This window comes from Crotalus tigris, unplaced genomic scaffold (assembly GCF_016545835.1).
Source record: "Crotalus tigris isolate CLP2741 ecotype Arizona unplaced genomic scaffold, ASM1654583v1 scf7180000024391.5723578, whole genome shotgun sequence".
Taxonomy (NCBI): domain Eukaryota; kingdom Metazoa; phylum Chordata; class Lepidosauria; order Squamata; family Viperidae; genus Crotalus; species Crotalus tigris.
In genome coordinates, this window is record NW_024100561.1 from 4,182,014 (window position 1) to 4,207,784 (window position 25,771).

Consider the following 25,771-nt stretch of genomic DNA (forward strand, 5'->3'; position numbering starts at 1 on the left):
GTTCCACTGGTTAATTGTTCTCACTGTCAGGAAGTTTCTCTTAGTTCTAGGTTGCTTCTCTCCTTGATTAGTTTCCACCCGTTGCTTCTTGTCCTGCCTTCAGGTGCTTTGGAAAATAGCTTAATTCCCTCTTCTTTATGGCAGCCCTGAGATATTGGAATACTGCTATCATGTCCCCCCTTGTCCTTCTCTTCGTTAAACTAGACATACCAATTCTAGCAACCGTTCCTTATATGTTTTAGCCTCCAGTCCCCTAATCATCTTTGTTGCTCTTCTCTGTACTCTTTCTAGAGTCTCAACATCTTTTTTACATCGTGGTGACCAAAACTGGATGCAGTATTCCAAGTGTGGCCTTACCAAGGCATTGAAGAGTGGTATTAATACTTCACGTGATCTTGATTCTATCCCTCTGTTAATGCAGCCTAGCACTGTGTTGGCATTTTTGGCAGCTGCAGCACACTGCTGGCTCATATTTAGGTGATTGTCTACTAGGACTCCGAGGTCCCTCTCACAGTTACTACTATTGAGCATGGTGCCACCTATGCTGTACTTGTGCATTTGGTTTTTCTTGCCTAAATGTAGAACCTTATTTTTTTCACCATTGAATTTTATTTTGTTAGTTAGTGCCCAGTGTTCAAGTCTGTCCAGATCCTTCTGTATCTTAAGCCTGTCTTAACGCTTTATCTTCTAAAACTATCACGATGTACAATACAATAGGCCATATTCACTCTTTTCTTTTTTCACTGTTAAGGGAGAGACTTTTTTATTTCACATATAAACTAATTCATTTCATGGATAAGAGGCAGAAAGCATTTAGTCGATACTCATTGTATATCTGGAAATAAAAAATTATTATCTTTTCAGTAGCTAGAAATTATTACTACAAGTAATGGATGAAGATAGGAACATATGGGTTGGTGCAAATGTGGTTGAGGCAGTTATATCAATATAATTCATCAGTGTCAATGTGGGTTACATATCAAGAAACAGAACATTCAGCAATTATTATATAGAAATTTTTCCATAATGTATTCATTTTATATTCCAAATGTACATATTATTGCATATTATTACATATTACACAATTTTATATTCCTGTTCCTAAGGGTATGCTCTTTTTCACATACAGTTTTTAAAATGCACTCTATATTTGATATAATTCTCTAGGAAATACTTTTTCATGTTCTGTTTTTCAAAATAAAAACAAAATTATAATAATTATGTAATTTTTATAATTTTTTAAACATTTTAATTCTAAAATTTTAACTCACTTTTTAATTTTATATACTATTTTATATTATATATGTTTTATTGTACATCACCCACAGTTCCTTTTTGAGGGATATGGGCCATTTAGAAATGTGATGTGTGTGTGTGTGTGTGTGTGTGTGATATATGATATATATTATGTAAAATAGTGTATATGTATGTATATATATACTAGCTGTACCCAGCCACGTGTTGCTGTGGCTCAGTGTGGTTAAATGAAAAAAAAAGAAAAAAAGCGCACATTTATAAGATGTTTAATTTCACAATGCTTGTGGGTATACAATATTTTTTGTTGTTCCATTGTGTGTGCAGATGTAGAGATTACGTCCAACAGATGGTGCTGTTTTTCAAAAAAAGCATGTTTTTCCTGTCACAGGTGTGACATCTATATAATATAGGTATATAAAAACACGCGTGTATTCGAATGCAACGTTGTGTTAAAATTTCAAAGCAATCGGTGAAGAACCTTTGGAGATTTAAGATTTTGAACAAATGAACATTTACATTTTGATAGATAGATAGATAGATAGATAGATAGATAGATAGATAGATAGATAGATAGATAGATAGATAGATAGATAGATAGATAGATAGATGGATGGATGCAGGTCTTGGTGTATTTGGGTCTTTTCCCATGTAAGATTGAGAGTATCTTGGCGACATTTTGACAAGGTCCCACTCGTCGTCTTCAGCTGCAGTCTTCGGCTTCGTGCTTGTGTGAGCAAAGTGTGATCGGAGCTGCCGTCTCTCTATATATATTGGTGGGTATGTGTGGAGTGCTGGCTTAGTTGCTGTAGGTGGATTGGTTGGCTGTGTTGGAGTTATTGTTTACAGATTGTTTGGCTGTTTCGTAACATCCTGAGTAGTTGAAGTACTGGCTGTGTGCCCATTAGTCTTTTGTGTTGTAACGACTTGGGTAATGGGTTGTGTGATGACATCCTGAGATCTAGTGTGGTGATATCCTGAGTTCTGTGTTGCACCATCCTGGTGGTTGGCTGTGTTGTAATACCCTGAGCTTTAGCATTGTATCCTCCTGAGTTCTGTGACGTGATGTCCAGGGCTGAAGGCTGTGAAGTAACATACCGGGCTTTGGTTTGGCTCCGAGTTTGCCGTCTAGCTCTGTGTTCATGGCGTGTGTCCATTTGCTTTGTGTGGGGGTCAGAGGGAGGTGTAGCAGCTGGTGATGTCGTCGTAGTTTGGCTTCTGGATGGTGGTTGCATTTTGTCTGAGGGATGGGTTTGGGCTTGGTTTGGGTCTGGTGAGGGTGAATGGTGGTGGCGTACTGTGTTGTTCTGGGTCCGGTGTCAGTTTTCGTGGCTAGGACTCATTTGTTGATTAGGGCTAGTTTCCAGATGTCTGGTAGGCATGTTTATTCGTGTTGTGCGGGTGTTTTTCTATTTCGATGGCTTCCATAATTATTCTCTTGTTGTGGTGTTCAGTTTTGGAGATTAGTTTGATTCCTTCAAAATCAATTTCATGTCCTGTAGCTTTAAGGTGCTGGAAGAGGGAGGAAGTTTTTTCTTCTTTTCTGACTGCGTTCTTGTGTTCTGCGATGCATGCATTTATTTTCCTATTAATTTATCCAATGTATGTGGCTGGGAAGATTATACATGGTATGAAATAGATTCCTTGGTTTTCTAGCTGGATCATATGTTTGGGGTTTCTTAAGATGTTGGCTATTTTTGGGTTGGTGCCGAAGGCTGTCTTGATATTCTGTTTGTGGCGAATTTTGCTAATTTTACCTGTGGTGCCTTTGATGTAGGGGAGGAGGGCGATGTCATTGTACTGTTCTATGTCTCGGTTCTTGGGGGGTGTTTCCCTTTGGATTAAGTTGGTAATAGTATTTCTTTGGAATCCATTGGAGATTAATATGTTTGTGAGAGTGTGTAATTCAGTTTTCAGGTGGTCTTTGTTGGCTAGGCGTTTGGTTCTGGATATGAGGGTCTTGGGTACGGAGTTGATCTGTGCAGGATGGTGATGGGATTGTGCGTTTAAGTAGCGGTTGGTGTGTGTTTTTTTCCGGTAGATGGTGTGTCCTAGGGAGCTGTTGGGTTTTTTGTAGATTAGAACGTCCAGAAAGGGGAGTTGGTTGTTAGCTTCTATTTCCATCGTGAATTGTATTTTGGGGTGTAGGTTGTTGAGATGTGTGTGGAAGTTGTCCAGTTTTTCTTTCCCATGTGGCCAAATTACAAAAGCGTCATCTACATATAAAATTGCCCCGCTAGTATGTTACAAAAATTTAGATAGGCTAGATAGAAGCTGCAAGAAATAGCATGAAAGAAGCACAAGATGATAGGAACCATATTGTTCAAGTTAATGTTTTAAAGAACCAAACATTCATTCATTAATATGAGGAAATTATAGGTGACAAGACAAACTTAAACAGAAAGTAATGGTCTAAAGCAGGGATGTCATATGGAGGCCGCGCCCATCCCAGCTCCGGCAATGCAAAAAAAAAGTCATAATACATTGAGACACGTCACTTGACGCGGCAAGTTTGACACCCGTGGTCTAAAGGCAATCAACTCTAGTCAACATCTGACTGCAATGAACTATTCCAGCCTTTTCAATCTGGTAATCTCCAGATGTGTTGAGTCTTCAACTTCTTAAATTCTCAACCAACTGTATGAGACATAGATATTTTCTAAGATTTAACTCTCTTTTATCATTGCCAGCTAAGATTTTTTTCTAAAAGGAAAGTGAAATATAGATATTGATAGTAGCACCAAGACTCTTTTTAGACTGAGATCTAAAGTCTGAAATATTTAAACTGAAATAACTCTTTAAGTAGTTGACAAGAGTACTGAGAAGTCAAAGACCATAAAAAATGAATGTACATTTGAATTGTTTTTCCCAATTGTTGTTTTTCTTCTTTTGATGCACTTATTGCCATTTTAAAAATGCTTATCTTTTTATATTCTTAGCATAGGGAAAAGTTAGATAATACACAGTAAGACATTTATATGTTTGTTGCATACCAAGGTATTTGTCTTCAAGAAAAATAATGTGCACCAACAATGATTTCATTTTAGTAATAGTGATATATACAGGAGTACTAGTTTTCAATTCTTGCTTCCCAGAATTGACATTCTGGGCATTAAGTTTAGGAATAACAATAAAGATACAGAAATTAAAATCAACATTGACCACTATAGTCATCCATTTTTACACCAAACATGACTGAAGTTGAGACAATGGTAGTAACATCTCAAATGAAGGTGTGGATATGGTGAAAAGAAATGAAGTTTTTATTGTTTTGTCTACTGGACAAACTGTGTGACCTTGGACATGTTGTAGTTTGTCACAAAGACCAGGTGTCTCATAAATCTTCTTGCAAAAATGAACTAAACCCCAAGCATCTCATGTTTTTAGTTATAGCTCAGCTGAAGCAGGAATTCTGAATTGTAATAAATCAGTTTAAATGAATCTAGCTTTTCAAAACTTTTTAAATTAGAAATTAAGTATAGAACTTCTAAATTTTTTGAATGTTGATGAGAAGTACTTGCTCAACATAGACATATCACCAAACATAATGCATATATTAGGATTATGTTTAGCAGCCAACATTTGGATTAATATTTGCTATTTCTTATGTTTACATGTAAACCCATCCTTGAGAGAAATAGGCAGTCTAGAAACATGACATATAAAATAAATAAAGAATAAAATAAAGAAATAATAAATAAAAAAATAAGCCTTTTTCATGTTCTATCACAAATTCACGAAGAGGAGAAAAGTGGCAGAGCAGAGACTTTGATTCTAGTCTACTTATCTTTTGTAACATGCCTTCATGCCTGTTGTGAGCATACTAGGAAGAGACTGGCACAAGTTGCTCTAAAGCTTTCAGCTCCTTCCACCTCCCCCCCAAAAAATGCCTACTTGAGTAAAATGATGCCTGAAAATTAACAAAATGGTTATATAAAATATCTCCTATAACTGACTAAGGGCTTTGTTCTGCTTAGAAAACTGATTAAGAGTAAAGTGCCTCCCCCCTTTTGCAAACATGTGTAATCATTATAAAGAACTGTATAATTATTACAAAGAACCACTTCATCGCAAGAAATGAATTAGAAACTGGTTTAGAAACTGTTATCTTTTTAATAATTGCATGGTCAGAGGACTTCTTCACATGTGATGTGTTTTTGTATATACCTAAAATGAAATTTACCATACATGAGCAACCATTATTTTTTGAAAAAGAAAAGTCTTTGTTTTCACTTATTCCCCTTCCTACTACTCATGGCATCAAGCACATGAAAGGGCATTAAAGGCCATTGAAACAATGTGCCTTAGGACTTCCAGGAGACTTATTGTGTTTCACAACAAAGGCTGGGCTTCTGTAAACCATCCAAATGTAATTTATCTGGTTCCTGACTTTTCTAACAATAAGTACATTGTTATTTATTTCCACTAATTCTAGACAGAAGGAGCAGTGTAGAAATTTGTCCTTGGGCCTGTGTCTACTGATAGACAGGCTTATGGAAAAATCAAATTATATTTGATTTGGCTTGTTGCAGGTTTATTATTTAGATCTCTGCTGGATCTAGGCAAAACTTGGATTTAGGTCAAGTAGAGAGCCTTAGATTGTGATATGCAAAGGAATAGAGTTGATACTCTACTCATTACAATTAAACATGCATCTGTCTCTTAATGCCTTCAAATTCTTTTACAACATGTGTGTGTCTTCAAATAAAGAGTTTTACACTGCATATATTAATGCTTCACCCTCAGGGATGTCAACGGGGAGTTTTATTTAACATCCTCTGCCAAGTTGTTTATATTCAGTCACTGAAATTGAATCAGTAGTTTTGAATTGCTACATATTCTTGGAGATCATAGTTAATATCCCTCTAACTGTATTATCTCCATAAACTAATTTAATTACTAAATTTATCACTACTCCAAAATTTGTATAAAAATTGTCAAATTTTGTACTGTAGTAATAGTTGGGATACAAACAAAATGAAGTTATTGTATGTTTAGTTTTTGCTATGAACTGTTGTTTTTAATGTTAGATACTTAATATTGGACAGTTTTGTTTATGATTGTACACAGATAACATTAACAACTCAAATGTTGTAAATCCAGCCTAGATTAGACTGCAGGCTTTACAAATAAGATTGATTGATTGATTTACTTTTAAAACCCTTGTTCTTTGAAAAGTCCACCTCATTGCAAAAATCCAATGAGTGGGGGAAAGGTGTATGAAAATAATTGCATCTTATCTGTATGTTTATTAGTGATGTAGGATTACCCTACTTGCATGTTGATTGTAACTTAAAAGTAAACTCTTCTTTAAATTAAGCTTAACTCCTAGTGATTTCAGGAACAGCATTCATTAATATTCTTGGTAACCGTCTGGAAGTGATTTGCCAAGCTAGTCTTCCACCTGGCAAAGTTCACCAGACCCAACCTTGCCTAGCTTCTGAGCCCAAATAAAGTTGGCTGGACACTTTTGCCTGATGATTATAAATTGGGTAGTAAGCTGGGCTTATTGTTATTCTTTCACTATTACATCGATATATTGCATAGCCAAAACCACTTAATGCACTTTAAGTTGAGCCATCTCAAAAAAAGTCCAAAATCTGCAATTACTCCTGAATGCAGTAACTAATCTGCTATCAGATGCTTATAGTATAATATTATTCCGTTACTGTTCAGTGTCAGAGGCCCCCATTTTGTCTCCAAGATAATTCAAAGTACTTATAAGCCCTATATTATTTGAATTCGCAGTCTATTAATAATGCCTTACTCTCACCCAAACGTTATAGTGGTGCCGTGGCGGCCAATGTGTGAAATATGGTGATGAAGGACCGAAACCAATCCATGGACATTGGTCTGAGTGGTCTAGCTGGTCATCCTGTTCTAGAACCTGTGGAGGAGGTATATCTCATCGAGAACGAAACTGTTCTAATCCAAGGTGACTGAGTATTACCTTGTTTCGGGTCTAAGCACTCTGAGATGCAATCTAAATTGTTAAAGCTAATCATAACTATTTATGGTAAGAGCAATTGTTTTTAAAAGTAGCACAGTATTAGGACACAACGCTGGACTTCCAAAAGATGCACTGGATCTATTTGTTTGTTGACTGTATAGCTTATTCATCTGGCCATGTGCAGAAGAACTTATAGCTTATTCATCCTCTTGTGCAGAAGAGAATGTTTTATTTGAAGGCTTGTAAAGGGAGAAACTTTAATTTGAAGTAATCCTATTTTTTTTCAAAAAATAAAAAGCAGTAGGGAAACTGAAGGACTTGAAATTAGTATCTGAGAAGACGACTAAGCAGGCATACAAATCATTGATGCACAGGATTACAAATTTATTGTTGGTCCTTGAAATTAAATTCTTGTGTTGAAAATCTACTCAAATGAATCCCTGTTATATATCCCCATAATTTTAAATATGAGTTTCTATCCTTAGTTAAATGCCCAGCACTGTCCATTGCTCTGCACATGCATTGTTACTTGTGAACATGAATTAGAATAAAGAGGCACTCATGTACATTCAGAATTAAAATACACAGAGATAGGCTCCAAAAAAATCTTTAACTTTGCAGAGGATGTTCCACGAGCACTTATTTAAAAGCTGCATTTCTATTTGCATTTGCAAGGGGTGCATTCCGATCCATCATTCAGAGTCTGCTTCATTTAATTTTATGGTATGCATCATTAAAAATTTGATCTGTTCAGCAGACCCAACCATATTGCTTTTATTTATTTAAGTATGCCTCACATAGAAGAGCTCTGCCACTTCAGTCTCCTTTCTAAACCTTCTTAGATCAGACCAGCCAATTTTGAAAAAGATATATATATACTGAAATTGGCAGAGCTTTATCCATTCTCCATCTGACTGTCATAAGTGAATGGAAAGGATACTTTCTCAACATCTTTGCACCAGTTTCACCACAATGATAATGCTAAGGACACAACTGACAATAGGGAGAGGGAAATGCTTATATTTTAGTTGAAGGTGGCACACTTAGGATATGATACACAATCCACTTTACTAAGCTTCTCACTTGACTTTCCTTGGCACAAGGAGCAATAGTTGAAGAATATTTAGCACATTCTCCCCACCCCACCCCACCCCACCCCCTCAACATGATGCATACTTAACTGGAGAATATACATAGTGTTAATTTCAAAAATAATGTTTCTTGGGCTTTCCAAGTTTCCAAAATAGCATTACATACTTTAATGAAAGTGCTGTGAGTATAGTAGAGCTAGCTGGAGTGGAAATAGATGAGTTAATGTCACAACCAATGCTCAAGAATAAAATTTTGCATATCATTTTTCCTTGAATTGTATGGCTTTCCATTTCATAAAAAAAGAATCAATTCATGATGAAAAGAGAAATTCTCAATGTAGTGCAACACCAACATCATCTCTCTCAAAAAAAATGAAAATTACTGACAGGTTTTTTTTTAAATTGTATAGTCCTTTTCAGAGGTTTTCTGGCAAGGAAAAATGACATGCAAAATTTTATTCCTGAGCAAGTATCCTATCATTGCACCACTTGAAGGTGCTAATTTCCCAACTGTCAGCAGCCTGTGAATTGGGTGATAAATTAGGGGCAATCATTTTGGCCTAGTTCTAGATGAATTATGCTCACATGGAAAACAGTGAGCAGAATGTGAGTAAATGGGGAACTGCCCTGTGCCCCGTCACTGAACCTTGCAAATTTTATGCAGACAGCAATGACTTTGTAAAACTGATTTTTATCATAATTATATGCATATCAGGCTGATGGGATAAGAACATTTCAGTCACAAGCTTCTTCTGTATGAATGTCTCATGCATTTTCCACTGCTTGTTGGGTTATTTAAAATTATGTTATTAATTAATAACAGATTTGAGGTAGTTTTTCCATTAATGTTGTAGACCTTCGCATCGAGGGAAATTCTGTGAAGGTTCCTCTCGGATGTTGAAGCTTTGTAACATTCAGAAGTGTCCCCCAAATAGCATTAGCTTTAGAGCTGCTCAGTGTGCAGAATTCAACAGCAAGCGGTTCAGAGGCTGGCACTACAAGTGGAAACCATATACTCAAGTAGAAGGTGAGTTTAAATATGTTTGAAAGTGTCAGAAGAATGAAATTGCACATGTGATAAGACCAGCCCCCACCCCAAGAAATCAGACCAGCTGCAGTCAGCCAGAGGGCTTCAGATTGTACACATTTCTGTTTTAAATTGTGAAATGGTTCATTTTGAAAGTTTAATTGTTAAACATCAAGAGAATGTATTTTATAAAGATCACCTCTAATATTAAGCATTCTATCTAGGGAGTGTTTGGGATGTATTAGAATGCACCACCACAAGGAAAAGCATAGAAGGAAGATCACAATCTAGGAGCGTTAAAGATGTTGCCTTCCAGGAATCTCAATGGGAGAAAAATAGGTGCAGTTGCACATGTTTTTTCTCTCTCTCTTTTCTGCTTTATTTATTTAATAAAAGAGAACAAAGTGAAAAAGAATAATGTGGAAGGAAAAGAACAAGAATAAAAGAAAGCAATGCAACAACATAAGCTTTGTTAATGTATATATAAGAAACATATGTTTTAATTCTTCTTCCGAACATACATGTTATGAATTTGCATAATTTTCTTCGTTAATGCCATTGTAATGGTTTGACCTTTTCCCAACAGCTTGAAAATTACAAATGCATTTTAAAATCAACACTTCAATGTATCCTTATTTAAATGTATTTATTTTAAAATAAATAGCACTGAAAGCATGATAAAAGCCCTTATTCATTCATTTAGGATTTAATCCAGCCAAATGTAAGCACTTCTTTAGCTAACTTATTTCATTTGGAAATATACATGAAGTGAAAACTCTCATCTTTTAAGTTATAAACACTCAGCTTTCAATTTCATCAGGCCTTTGATTTATACATTTTCCTTCTTACGTTTAGAGTTATTTTAAGTATTAAAAATCACAAATGTAAACTATCAGTAAAGCAGAAAGACACAATTTATTTCAGTTACCAGGTTTACAATGTCTAATAACTGACTTGTGAAAATTGTCCCATTGGATCACTTGCAGTCTTTAGGTGGTTTTAGGTTTATTCATATTTTACTTCCAGCAATAGTGGTGTAGAAAAAATAAAAGAAGGCTTCTTGTTCTCTTTCCATTTCAGATCAATATTTGTGCAAACTATACTGTATTGCAGAAGGCTTTGATTTCTTCTTTTCTTTATCAAACAAAGTAAAAGATGGGACACCCTGTTCGGAGGATAGCCGCAATGTTTGTATTGATGGTATTTGTGAGGTAATGATGAAATCAGGTACTTTTCTTTGTTGTTACTATGCATTTCGTATCTCTAATTAGTATTTACAGAGTCAGTTTGGTGTAGTGGTTTAGGCACCAGGCTAGAAACTGAGAAACTGTGAGTTCTAATCCTGCTTTAGGCTTAAAGCAGATGGGTAATCTTTGCCAATCGTTCTCTCTCAGCCCAAAATGTCTGACCCAAAGTCTCTCTTTGGTTCTAAAAATAACATTGACGATGATGTTATCCATTCAGTCATGTCCGACTCTTGGTGATTCTATGGGCCAGGTCTCTCCATATGTTCCAATCTTGCACGGTGTCTTTGAGTTTTTCTATGGACTAGCTGGTGTCAGCTTTCATAGTATCCAACCACCGTGTTCTTTGGTGGCCTAGTTTCCTTTTACAGCTAAATCTTCCAAACATAATTGTTTTCTCCAATGAATTCCCTCACGTGACATGTCCAAAATAAGTGAGGCGCAATTTTGTTATTTTGCCTTCTAGTCACATGTCTAGTATTATGTGCTCCAGTACTTGCTTGTTAGTCAGCTTTGCTGTCCAAGAAATACGCAGGAGCTTCTCCAGCGCTGCAGCTCAAATGAGTTAATTTTCTTCTTGTCTTGCTTTTTAAAGATCCAACTTTCATAACCATAGGTAGCTACAGGGAGCACAATAAAGCGGACCAGCCTACATTTGGTTGTCAGGCTGATGTCCTTGCTTTTCCATAGTCAGTTCATGTTCATCATTGCTGTGCAACTGACATTGTATTTCTGGGCTGCATAAAACTAACATTACAAAACAGAAATAGAGCCAAATCACAAAGGAAACAGGGAGCCCACAAATATAAAGCTAGAATTAGGAAAGCAAAAAATTAAAATGAACTGAAGTTGGTGAAGGACACTGAAAATAACAAAAATGGTTTCCATAGATATTTTCAAAATAAAAGGAAATGGCAAAAATCTATATACCAGCTGCTAGTGAAGAAGACAAAATGATAACAGGGTACAAAGAAAAGGCAAAGCTCCTCAACTTCTACGTTGGTTCAGCTGTTTCCAAGAAAAAAAAAATGTGTCTTTCACTAGAAAATTGTGAAGAGCAGGAGGAAGGGCAGGAGTGAAGCTTGAGATGGATAGAAATGTGGTCAGATAATATCTTTTTACTTTGAAAGAGCTTAAATCTCCATGATCAGATGAAGTTTTTCAATTAAATCAAATACATAGGGGATACCAGGAAAAAAATCTTGGAATATTAATTGGCTAGAAAGAGAATATGAGTCAGTAGTGCAATAGGTACAAAAAAGGCAAATATACTTTTAGGTTATATCAATAGAACTATAATTTCCAGTTCTTGGGAATTAACCATTCACTTTACAGGTAGTCATTTAGTGATGGTTCAAAGTTATGGTACATCCTCCAAAAGCTATTTACAACCCAGTTCCAGAGTTCCAATGGCTGCACACACCCCTGAAATCACATGACCACATTTAAGGCCCATGGCAATTGGCTCACTTTTACAGCCAGTCACATGACTGCAAAATACTGTAATTTGTGCCAGTTTCTGACCTTTTTGGATGGTTTCCACCAAAAAGAAAACACTCAGAGGAATACATTGATTTGCTTAAAAATTGTGGCATTTGCTTAACAATTGCTGGATTCACTTAATGACTGTGGCATTCAGTAAGTAACCACCACAATCAAAGTTATAAAATCAAGTCCAGTCACATAGGTGCCTCAACTTATGGCCTCATGATTTATAAATTTGCAGGCTCCATTATGGTCATAAGTCAACAACTACCTGTACACTGCTTTGGGTTCTAAGCATCACAACTGAAGAACAATTCTAAGAAATTGGAATAGGCTCAGAGAAGGACAACAATGATATAAACTAAGTCCTGTGGAGAAAGAGTGAAGAAGCAGGGTATTTGGAGACATGACTGAGCACATGTAATTGCATTCTTCACGTACCTGAAGGATGTCATAGAAGGTCAAGACCTCTTCTCTCTCATTCAGAGTTCAGGACTCAGAATAATGGATTTAAGGTACAATGATGGATTTGTCTTCATTCGATGTGTTCAGGGAAAATCTAGACAGCTCTGTGTCTGGGATGCTTTAATTTGTATTTACTTTCCAAGATTTTTTTATTTATCTACTTTTTAATTGCTTTGTTCATCAGTTTTGAAATTGTGTTGATCCTTTAATGTTGTTATATGTATTTGGATTTTTATTGTCCTTAATTGGTATAGCATAAATTTAAAACAATTAAAAAAGGATTCCTGCAATGGCAGGGAATTGGATTTAAGTAGCCCTTAACAACACTATGGGCATGCAAAGGGCTAACTCTATAGTTCTATGAACAAACAGAGAATTTACCTTTCAAATTAATGGTTATTCCTATTTATTTCACAAAAATTGCTGTTTTTATAACTAATTCAGAGTTCAATTCAATTTCAAAGAATTTCAGAACACCTACCATAAAATACCACATAAAAGCAGTCAATAGTCAACAGTGGAACTACTACATTTTTAATAGTAGGGGCTACTTAGAAAACAGCTAAGCTCTTTGTCCAAAATCCTGCTCCAAACTTTTACATAGAAGAGGATAAAAATAAAAAATGCAAGTGTGAAGCCTCCATTCCTTCTATCAATAGCATCTCTGCAAACCCTTTTCCTCAAATATTTTTCTCCAATTTAGCTATTAATTAAGATAGGGGAAAAAATACTCAGGAAAAATACTCATGGAGGATGAGGTCCTTTGGAATGAGCAGCGAATGGTGAAGGTATTAGCTATTTCTCTATTAAACGATAAATGAAATGTTCAGCACTGCGTTATATTTCTTTATTTTTCTTTCACATTTAGACAGCCTAAAATGGCAAGAAGGGCCAGGTAAGCACTTTGAAAAGAATCACAGTATATGCAAGAGGGAGAAGCCATGTTTTAGATGTAACACAAATGAAAATAGTTTGGTATTAATAAAATATAAGTCAATATGTAAACAATAGGCATAATACATAAACATAATGCAATAGTATGTAAATAAAAGATGCAGTCTTTTTCTCCATAAGACTTCTTATACACCAAAATGTCCAGCAAAATGAAGTATTTTGATTCTTATCTGTAAACCTTGAGATTAAACTACTGTATGTTATGTAACTTTAGATGCATCAAGGGAGTCCTTTTTTTGCAGGTGGTTGGCTGTGATCATGTCTTAGGCTCCAATGCTGTAGAAGATGTTTGTGGAGTATGCAAAGGAGATAATTCAAGTTGCAGAATGTACAAAGGGCAGTACACAAAACAACACACTACAAATCGTAAGAATTTAAAAATATTTTCAATATAATGAATAATTAAAAATTATCTACATGAAATTATTAGAGGAAAAATATTTCCATGCTTATTTACAGAAAAAGGCATACATGTCCAGGACTTTTTTTGTCATAGAACGCCCAGAACGGAGTTCCGGCACCTTTTTTGGATGGACCCTTGTAGGGTAGGCAAGGCGGGTTGTATGACATCTATGAGTTCCGCCACTTTTTTTTTTTACAAAAAAGCACTGTACATGTCTATATAAATAAGAATGATAAAAACAAATTAAATGGGCAGTTTTATGAAGACTCAGCACATATGATTTACTTCCATAAAACTGATAATAAAGCTGCTTTCTAAACATTTTTGTCCTTTCTTCTTTGAAGGCTAGAAAACTACATTTAATACGTGTAAAAGATCTCAGCAGAGACCCACCATCCAACTGGATAAAAACATTAATGAATCTACTGAGGAATAGAGAGGAGGATAGGGTTCAGCTTTTTCAGTTTACTTTCTTGTAACTTGGTCTGTTACTGATCATATCCTTGTAGCAGCCAATTGTACAAGCCAAATAGGACAGTGCTTTTTATTGAAATTCCATAATATGCTATCAAAAACATCAAATGAATCTGCTACCCTATGAGCTTGTAGACCCCCATGTGATACTGTAGTTTCCCTACTATATTTTCATATTGACTCCAGGTTTTTGTTATTTTTTATCAAATGACATGATGCGTAATGCTCTTGGTAGTCAGTCTGTTATTATGTTTTACCCCTCTTCCCTGCAGAATAATAGGCAAGAACATGGTTGGTGTAACACTGCTCAAGGCCCAACACCATTTCTTGGTGACATAGTAGGCTATGAGCGTATCTATTGGTTTCAGTATTTAAAATAATAGAAAGACTTATTGTTTTTCAAGTATCTCCTAGACCCAGCATCCTTTTGAGAAAAGGCTGCATCCTTCGGGTATAGAAACTGTACGGAATTCTTCTCCATGTTACATGCCCAGCAAGATGATGACTCTACAGTATTACTATTTGAAACTTCAGGAATAGATGGCGTGTTACCCTGTTTAGAATATCACAGTTTCAAAACAGAGAGAAATCTAGGTCAGGTTGGCCTCAACTGAAACACTATGTTTCAGTGTTGCAAAAAAAATCAAGGACAGGCTTTAATCCCACTACAACATAATTGGTGTTGCTTATATCCCATTGTTATTGCTTATCGACTTAAGAGAAATAGCCTATTTTTGAGGAGGCTTTAAAGGACACTTATTTTTCCCAACAATGTGGCACTTCTTTCTAGCTCTGCTTTCCAGTGTTTAACTAAAAAAAAAAAAAAGATGATTTAACACGCATGTCTATGAACTTGTTTCAGAACCTGACTTCAGGATGGCAGGATCAGGGTTGAGAGGAAATTTGACCAAGACTTCAGAAACAGGCTTCTCGGGATTTATTTCTTTATCCTCATGTAGGCTCTGCATCTCCTTGGAAAGGGATTTATCTGGAGGACTGTAACCATTATTCACAAGAATCAATGTCCTACATTTAAAGATGCCTTTAAAGTCTGAATTCATACAGTTGAAATAGCTCCATGTAGAATGCTAAAGGGATGTCTTTGGAGAAGCTACCATATATAGCAACAGTTACAAAAACCTACCTCAAGGCTGGGAAATGAAGAGAGCATTATAAAGAAATTCACACTAGCTCTGCCCTAAGTCCTTGGGCTATAACAGTGGTTCTCAACCTGTGGTCGGGACCCCACGTGGAGTCAAAACAACCATTTCACGGGGGTCGCCAAACAACGCAGTCCGCCATTTTTTTCCCCTTTTCCTTAGCTGTGCTACTCCCTTTTATTCTATTGGCTTTTGAAAGCCAATAGAATAGACTCTCTTGAATAGAGTCTAATTCTATTGGCTTTCAAAAGCCAATAGGAATTGTCCAGGCTGTCTCTGCCCTGCTGAGCCCGCCAAAAGTTCCATTCTGCAAACGGTGCTGCACCAGTTGAGTAGTCCTCGACATACGACCAGTTGAGTACTCCTAGACTTACAACCTATTGGGGGTCGCGGCATTAAAAAGGTTGAGAACCACTGCATTAGAGTGTGATGGCCTTCCTGCACTAGGTCACTACTGAAGGCAAAGGGGGGATATTTCAGGAAATGTCTCACATGGGTCAAAAGACAGTTAATATGAAGGTAATTTGATATCTCCTTAACCTACGCACTTGGTTGGCTGGCTGGCTGAACATACTAATATATACGGAGTTTCACTTTCTCTGACTTTTGGGAAGAGTGTGAAATGTACAACTTGTCTATATTACATGAAATCTGAAGTGTTACAATAAAGGTTTACCACTTGATTCTGGTGATTTTTTTAATCAGTATACATCTTCACTAATGCAAAGAGTATGTTCAATTTTAGTTCTTTGTCCAGGCCTTTCAAGATGCAGAAAATACAAAGGCTCTTATTCAAAGGCTGTAAGATCAAAGCGAAGACAAAAATAAGGAAAAAATCCAGTGGTTTAACATATAGCTCAGTGGTTCTCAACCTGTGGGTGAGCCCGCCAAAAGTCCCATTCTGCAAACGGTGCTGCACCAGTTGAGTAGTCCTCGACTTACGATCGGTTGAGTAGTCCTCAACTTATGACTGGTTCGGGGTCGCGGCATTACAAAGGTTGAGAACCACTGGGCTATAAGAAGGAGGGAAGGGAAAACAGTGAGACTTTCAGGACAGAAGCCCTTTGAGATAGGTCAGATCAGGAAACAGACTCATCTAGAATATATTGATATAAATCTTAAAACTTGTTTTTGTAATGGTTATAACATAATTTCTACAGGGTCAACAGTGTTGGCCCTCTGCATGTCTAAAGCTGCAATTCTGAATCTATCAGTGAACTCTCTACTGCAGGGTGTCAAACTCCCAACCTCACATGACATGTCGTGACGTATCACAACTTTTTTGCTATTGCCGACAATGGGATGGGTGTGGTTTCACTATGATGCATCCAGCCCGCGAGCCAGCAGTTTGGCACCCTTGCATATAGAATTTAATATAAAAGAATAATTATATCATGAGGTCTTCACTTTAACTCTCCAGATTCCTAGCAGAAACTTACATTGAGGTTATTAGATCTTTATTTACTTATTTCTTAAAGTCTGTAGTTTCATCTGGACCTGGCTATTGCATTATGGAGTGTCTCTCTTCTTCCTTTATCTAGAATACTATACATTAGTCACAATCCCTGCTGGAGCAAGAAGCATTAATGTGTATGAGATGAATATATCCAACTCCTATATTGCTGTTCGTACTTCCAATAAAAAATACCACCTCAATGGCTATTGGACTGTTGACTGGCCTGGGAAATACAAATTTGCTGGAACGCTGTTTGTCTATCAAAGACCACATAACCACCCAGAGACATTAAGTGCTTCTGGACCTACAAATGAAAGCATTGTAATAGAGGTAGGTGATATGGTCATGGAATATTGTTCACTGTATAAAAATAATTAGAATTCCTGATTTTGGAAGGACTCCAATGTTTTATCATGTCGACCGAGAAGTCCAATACATGGATAATGCAGGTTAAGAAAACCTGATCTCTGTTTATAGCCTCTCCATTGTTATTCCCCTGGAACAGTCATAATACAATACTGGAACATAACATATTGAATAAGGAACATAATTTTATTAGGCTTCATAGCTCTGTTCCTTCTTCCTGAATTGACGACTTATTGCAATTTAACCTACACTATAGCAAGCCATGGGATATTTATAACTGACATTATGGCTTTGTCTCGGAATTTGCACTGCAGTCAAAATACAAGCTTCAGCAATTCCTGATGCTCTCTTATAAATATTACATAGATTTTATAAAGATCTAGAGAAGAACTTAACTATTTTCCTCCTTTCCTGCTGCTGCTAGACCAAATCTCAGCGAGAAGACAGAATGAGGTCACAAAGGAATCTGATTGTTTTGTACACTTTTACATGTTGTTGGAGTGCAATCAATGAATAATAGTTAATCTTGGAATAATCCAAGTTGTCCCCTATTTGGGGAATTTAGTTTCAATTTCAATTAGTAGTATAGAGTATACTTATATTATTTGTTTGGTAAGAAGAACTGGGGATATCTATGGACAAAATCTCAAAACAAACAAAAGGCAAATTAAAAATAGAGCATTCAAGTAAAAGGAAGGAAGGTAGGAAGGAAGGAAGGAAGGAAGGAAGGAAGGAAGGAAGGAAGGAAGGAAGGAAGGAAGGAAGGAAGGAAGGAAGGAAGGAAATTAGTTCCTACTCTAAAATCCCCAGAAGCTTGGGACAACTTAGATTATTCCAAGGGAACATAAAACATTGAAGCTGAAACATTGAACTAGAGCAGGGATGTTATTTTCAAAAACATATTTCTGAGTAACATTTCTGAGATTTTGCCTCCAAGCAACAACAACAAAATTATCCAATTTTCTACACCAGTGGTTCTCAACCTGTGAGTCGGGACCCCATTTGGAGTCGAACAACCATTTCACGGGGGTCGCCAAACAATGCAGTCCGCCATTTTTCCCCCCTTTTCCTTAGCTGTGCTACTCCCTTTTATTCTATTGTCTTTTGAAAGCCAATAGAATAGACTCTCTTGAATAGAGTCTAATTCTATTGGCTTTCAAAAGCCAATAGGAATTGTCCAGGCTGTCTCTGCCCTGCTGAGCCCGCCAAAAGTCCCAGTTCTGCAAACGGTGCTGCACCAGTTGAGTAGTCCTCGACTTACGACCTGTTGAGTAGTCCTCGGCTTACGACCGGTTGGGGGTCGCGGCATTAAAAAGGTTGAGAACCACTGTTCTACACCTTCAAAGTTGTTGGGGGAGTTGCAGTTTTCTTTCTGCAGTGCCCTTGAATAGTAATAAGCTTGGATAACTATGGAGAATACAATGGAGGGGTAGGATGTCCATACATTTGTTTCTTCTGGAAATCTATTTATTTATTAAATGTAATTCTATGCTGCTATCCTTAAAATTATTCCCAGAAGCTTATATAGAAAAATGCAAAGTAAAATATGCCCCATAAAAATGATAGAATACATTTGATTAACTTGTTAATATAGTACCAGCTATATTATAAGATAAGCAGTAATTGCAGTAATGAAATAATCCATTAAAATTGTGTGCCATCAATGTTCAGGAGTGATTAGTTCCTTCTTACAAACAATTTGGATTTTGGGAGGGTGGGTATATTCCTGCTTTCATTAATTTATAACCTAATTGCTCTACAATTCAGAGATTAACTCTCTGTCTGCCAACAACAGTATTGCTTCTACTAAAATGACAATGTGTTTATCTTATAATATAGCTGCTGCTAAATTCCCCAACAAATTAATCAAGGGTTATAGTTAAAACTTAGCTGGAAAAACCTGGATCTCCTTTCTCATTTTGCTTCATTTTCTTTCTTTAGTTATCTGTGAAAGGTACACAAATTCCATCTCATGTTGTTCCCTTGGCATAGCAGTCTCTATGCCAAATCCTTTTTAATGGTCCTGAGTCACCTTGGAACTTGCATTTCTTCAACAGTCTGCATGTATCTAATTCCCACAGAGCATGCCATCATCAAAAGAATACAAATATTTGGGAGGTTGTTGCTATCAATTTATTTATGTTGTGCGTACTAATTTAAATACCAAAACTAACTTGCCATAACTTTTATTGGAATGGCAGACTATAAATAAATTTACTTTATTAAAAGAGTTACCCTAAATCAGTGCCACTAATTAAAAAAAAAAAACAGTTCTTTCCACTTCATGTTCAGTGCGTAAGCAACTGGAAGATTAGTCAAACTGGATGGTGTCTTGCACTTATTCAGCAAGCTGTCCTTGCGGGTAATGGTTTCCTTCAGGCATAGCCAATTAGATATTCAACACATTTCCATGAACTGAGGAACTGTAACAGAAGAAAAGAATTCATTAGTCATATCTAAAACTGTGAACAGACAAGACAGATTCCAATGACATAAGATTTTATTTGTAAAAAAGAAAGTCGTATATATATATATATATATATATATATATATATATATATATATATATATATATATATATCGATCTTAACTCTGGCTGTTCCACGTGGTTATATATATATATATATATATATATATATATATATATATGTTCTGATATTTAAACCTGTTTTAATGTGTCTTATCACTTTGTAGGGAATGTAATGGGAATAGACAGCCAGCAGGCTTCTAAGAGTACCATGTGCTAATTGTACTAATGTGCTAATTGTGCTAATGCAGCAGCTCAAGTCATTCTCCCTATCATGATGTGATCTAAGTCAAAATTTGCTGCCAGAGAAATAGAAATGTCAGGGTCAGGTGGTATGGAGCCCAAATTTCTGCCTGATATCATTTGGGTCACTCTGTGGACTCCAGCTCTAACAAGCAGTTATTGGCTAGTAAGCTGAACTTTCTCAGATGTTAAGACTTTCATCCACTGGCCACACCATGATCAGTACCTCTTCCCCAGAATGCTGCTGCCAACTTAAATTATTCCATCCTCCCAAGAGCAATGAAAACAGCATTTATGGATCACCCACAACATTTCTGATTATAGCCACAGGATGATCAAATGGTTTAATTTTACACACCCTTTCTTAAGTATAAAATCTGAAGATCTCAACAGAATATTTACTAATTTGTGCTGATGGACCAGATCTAGTCACTGAGACACACTTGCCCTACTTTGCTAAGCAAATCCATTTTTCGTGAACTAAAAGAGACAAAATAAGATCCTTACTTCTATGCCAGAGATTTGTGCATTTTATACTTACACAAATATTATAATTCTCTAGATTCACCTCAGTTCTACCTGAACCATTCCAGATATTTTCAAAGCATGATTTTATGTTGTATTTATTTATCTGGCCAGGAATTCCTAATTATGGAAGCGTTCATATTTTAGCACACTCTAAGCATGAACTGATAGCTTCCTTTGTTTCCTTTTATCAGCTTCTCTTACAAGATAAAAATCTAGGAATTGCGTGGGAATATTCTCTTCCTAAAGTGGAAACCGAAAAAACAAAAATATTAAAACATAACTATACGTGGGCCATCATCCGTTCTAAATGCTCAGTCTCATGTGGAGCAGGTAAGGTATCTCTGAAATGTTTTAAAATATAGTTTTATTGCAGACTACAAAGTGTTCCATTTTCAGAAATCAGACCTTCTTAGGCACATTCAGTCGATTCTGAAGTATACAGTAGTCCACTTGGATAGTAATCTCCTTAATAAGTTATTTATTTCAGCTACCTCTTAAGTTTTATCTTAAATATTAGAGACAAAGGGAAAGACACCGGATATTTTGTTATGCTGATCATTTTTTATTAACAAACTGAAAAAAATAATACCAATATTTCTAGAAACTCAAAATATTTTATATGTCACCCCAATACTATCTTTTGAACAGGACATTGATGACAAAAATTAAAGAGTGTAGTATGTCTATATAATAATTTTAATAAAGATTATAACAGTAAAAACTAATACAAACTAAAGTAGAAAATTAAAAGGAAGAGTAGAAATGCAGAAAAGAAAGGAGACAAGGAAGAAAGAAATACAAAAGAAGGAAAAATAAGAATACAGTAAAGAAATACACACACACACACATAGAGAAGTGAGTTCTTATCTTCATCAATAGAAGTATAAATAATTTTAGTAACTTATCAGTACAACAAGTGGTTTCTTCTTTCCATATCCCATTTCTTATTAATAAACAAATCCATAAAGCATTGTTATTTCAGTCCTGGCGTCAACAAAGATTCATTAAAGGTTAACAGAGATAACAACATATATATTCCTTCCTTTAACAATTGTAATCTTTAGTCCATTCAAATCATGTCTTAGCACTTGATTTCTTTTCATTTTTCTTTGTTCTTTCGCATGAGGTTCTTCAAAATTTTAATGTCTCTTTTCTAAATCCAATGCAGGAAAATTATCCAGGTCACTTTCTTGGTTTATTATTTGTATATCACTTTTAATTATTAAATACCAGCCAGTTTCTTTTGCATGTCCAATACAGCATCTTTTTCCATGTCATTCTTGCAGCCTGACCTTCGTAAATCCTCTTTCAACCTAGTCTCAATCTTGTCAAGTAAACTTGTTCAGCTTGGATAACATCTTTTACACACAGTCCTTCCTGTGAGGCAGATGTCTCTGTCGACACTATAAAATTAATTACTGAGCCCATTTTTCAAAAACATCCTTCAATATGTCATATGTTAGATTATTTTGTTCACTTACATAACTGTAATTCAAATTTGTGAGTTTTTCTCCTTTAATTGTAATTTTATATTTAGGTAAAAAAAAAAAAAAAAAAACAACCAAATGTGTAGGTATAGAATATGTGGTAACTGGCTTAACAGCAGTAACTTTGAGAAGAATCTAGGAGTCCTAGTGGACAATTACTTAAGTATGAGCCAGCGGTGTACTGCAGCTGCCAAAAAAGCCAATTCGTCAATGTTCTGTAATAACTTCTGCCTCTATTGCCTAATTTTTAAATCTTATTTTTTAAAAAAAAAAAATCAAAACAAAAATATTTTCCCATGGGAAGGATTTATCAGAATTAACTCCAAAATTTTATTTCAAATTTATTTGGACCCTTATTCCATTTATAATTTTCTGAAATCAAAGTTGAATTTTTGTGAATTATTCCAATTTAAATTCTTAAAGTTATAGTTAAAACTTTCTTTTACTAAGGATTGAAGGAAACTGTGCTGTGTAATCCATAAATCATAATTTTATTTTTTCTGTTTTATGCAAAACGTCTATAAGAGTTTCCAGTAACAAGCAATTTCCAAAAGTGATTGGAGGAGGTAATATGTAAAGTAGTGTCCCTTTAAGGGCATTGACCTTGGTTTGAGCAAGATTCCCTCATCTCACAGAATTCTAAACCCACAGAGGCCATTAATCTTATGGTCTCCTTATGAGCTGCCTGGAGCACTTGTGGGCAATCTCAAATCCTCTCCTTGTCCAGAGAGGTTTCAAAGAGCCAGTTTACTACCAGGTCTTCTTCCACTGCAATTGTTGGGTCCACTTTTCATGGAGTGGTATTTAGTCTGCTATTTCTTATCTGGAAGTTCAAAATTAAATAGTACCTCTCAAAAGGATTTACAAGTAGTTATTTTTTATTCAACATAATGATAACTTTGGGTCTGGAGTGGCATTAGTCAGAAACACTTCATATGTGTATCCAGGGCTTTTTTTGTGTCATAGAACACCCAGAACGGAGTTCCGGCACCTTTATTGGATGGAACCTTGAGGGTAGGCAAGGCGGGTTGTATGACATGTGTGAGTTACAGCACCTTTTTTTAAAAAAAAAAAAAGCACTGTGTGTATCTATGTAAAGTGTATCTATTTATCTACAATGTATCTTAGGTGTATCTAGTTATATAGTCTAACGAGCAAAATTTTGAGTTTTGGATTCAAGGCTGAAACTAGATTTTTGTTATTCTTCAAAAGACAGTAATTTTCTTTTTTGGCATTATTTTATGTTACTGAAGAAGGAAATTAAAGGACTCTGTTTTGCTTAAGGTGGTAATAATGCAAAAGATGAGGAGTTTGGACAGACTGAGAACTATACTGCTCAAAAAAACAAAGGGAACACAAATGTATACGATCCTATACATTTGTGTTCCCTTTATTTTTTTGAGCAGTATAGATGGTAAAACTGGAGGCTCAAAATGACCTCTGAAATAGTTAGCTGCTTTCCTCTGTTCCAGAATAATATTCCCCAAACTATTGCCTTTCAGGTCTATTGATTTACAACTCTTGTTATTGCTTTGTGGACTAAGATAGAGCTAAAGTTCGGTCTAATCTGAAAACAGGGTGGGAAAATCTGTGGTAAGAGAACCCCATGAAGACACATGCCTATTATTATCCATTTAAGATGCTGTCACCTAGACTAATCTGGGTAGCTACCAATGATTGACAAGATGAAAATTAGATTGTTAGAGGCCAGAATCTGCATCTGAGCTGTCTGTTTATGGGGCAATAATCCCCTATTGCTTGTTCTGTGTAAACATCTGCCACCTGGAGAATGAAGAGGTGATGTCATGTAAAAGGTAAAGGTCAAAATGACTGTGATCCTTAAAAATTGAAGCTGATCTTTGTCTCAGCAGCTTCAATACAGTTACTTCTGCCTTTGACCTAAGAGGGTTATGCTTGTCAAATTGTAGCAGAATTTTAAAGTGATTTTTTGCTCTTCTTCAATCTTTCCTTTTAATCTCATTTTAGATTTTTTTAAATTTATTGGTATGTGTTAATATCACCTGAATGAATTTATTAGTTAACCATTACTAAATTACATATTGCTAAGGCTGGAATTAAATGCTTAATAGGCAGTGTTTTTGCAGAAAATTTCTGCTGCAAGTATAAAAAGATAAAAGAATGGCAAAAAGCAAACCTCATCCTGAGCCCAATTTCATTTTGGTTGTAATAAACATCCCTTCCCCCCCCCCCAACAAGTAGGAAGCTGCAGTGGACAAACAATGGAATCCAATGCGTTAAATGCACACACATTTCTTCAGTGAAGAAACACAGCTGGACACACTGGCAGCTGGATATTTATTGTTCCAAGTATTTTATCAGTTTGTTTTTTCTTTGTCCATTTTAACTTCCAGAGATCTACTCATTTCAATAAAATGTATCTCCACTGATGCAATTCTGAACTTTGTAAATTGTAGCGATGTCCATAACTCGTGCTAATAATTTTTAGCTTGTTTGTTTGTCTCAATAATTGTATGGTATTATAGTAACACTTCAGACAGAATAGAGACAGATAACCTTTTGTTGTCTGACAGTAACACTTAATATTACTTACCTGGCCAAGCATTCAATGGCTTCAATGATACATTGGGTGGAGAATGTGACAATGATTTGAAAGTGGGTGGGGCAGAATTTCCTAAAAAAATATTCTAAGAATTATTTAAAATCAATGCAGTGTCTCTGATGTAGCTAAACAAGTGTTGCATGTAACTTTAACAAGGAAAAGTTACAGGTCACACAATGGCCTTGATAATTACTCCACTAGATTTAAAAATAGTCATGGAAACAACTCTAGGGTCCACTCCAGATGAACTAATGAGTTACAACTTATGAGATGGAGTTTCATTTGAAATTAGTTTCTTCCTATATCAATTTTTAAAATGATAGTCCATATTTTATTATTTTGGGAGCCAATTCTTCCCCTGAATGTTTGTACATATTTGGGGGGGGGGGGAGTCTGATTTATTTGTCAAACTAAAAAGTTGTTGCCTTCTTCCCAATTCAGAGTCACTCACCTTGCTGGGAAGATGACATGCTGCCAGCTGTTTTCTGAGCTTCTTGTTAGTCATTGCACAGACAGCATGTGATGGGCAGGTCCATAAAATGCATGACTAAATTGTCTGGACGTCTGGCAAGCCATATATTATGTAACTATAAAAAATAGCAGAGTCTGCATGGGGAGACTGCATTGGTAAAGAGACTGATAATAGAACTAGAATAAATTGTAGAATATAGTCCTTCCATCTCTGAATATTAAATGGCCACCATTGCCCTCACTCACTCTTTGTATTAGTAGATTGATATAAATTTATATCAGTCATGCAAAATGTTATGAAAAAAAAAGTACCTACACCAAAAATAAATTAAGGAAAGGATAAACTTACACTAAGAGAAGTGTTCATAGAAGAGATGAAGAAACTGGGAAACTCCCACAATAGGAGAAAAGGAGAAGATAAAAGCTGAGGAGAATAAGAGTAAGTCTGCCATATGGATCTCCATACCCACCTTAGTAGTCTGAGGTGATTCCCTTCAGGCAAAGTCTCCCTTGTATCCATTTTATAAAGGCCCTCTTAATATTGAGACAGGTTTGGAGGATTCAAAACAGGAGACGGCGAGTGTTCATGTTTAGAGAGGACTTGA

At 35.8% G+C, this 25,771-nt stretch overlaps 1 protein-coding gene across 1 annotated transcript in view; it reads left to right on the plus strand.

Moving 5' to 3' along the window:
- Positions 1-25,771, plus strand: part of ADAMTS16 (ADAM metallopeptidase with thrombospondin type 1 motif 16) — an 88,969-nt gene that overhangs the window by 35,866 nt on the left and 27,332 nt on the right. The window contains exons 12-17 of the mRNA XM_039329259.1: positions 7,041-7,189; positions 9,150-9,322; positions 10,403-10,533; positions 13,713-13,836; positions 17,049-17,293; positions 20,819-20,957. Coding sequence (XP_039185193.1) covers positions 7,041-7,189; positions 9,150-9,322; positions 10,403-10,533; positions 13,713-13,836; positions 17,049-17,293; positions 20,819-20,957 — 961 coding nt within the window. The remainder of the gene's footprint in view (positions 1-7,040; positions 7,190-9,149; positions 9,323-10,402; positions 10,534-13,712; positions 13,837-17,048; positions 17,294-20,818; positions 20,958-25,771) is intronic.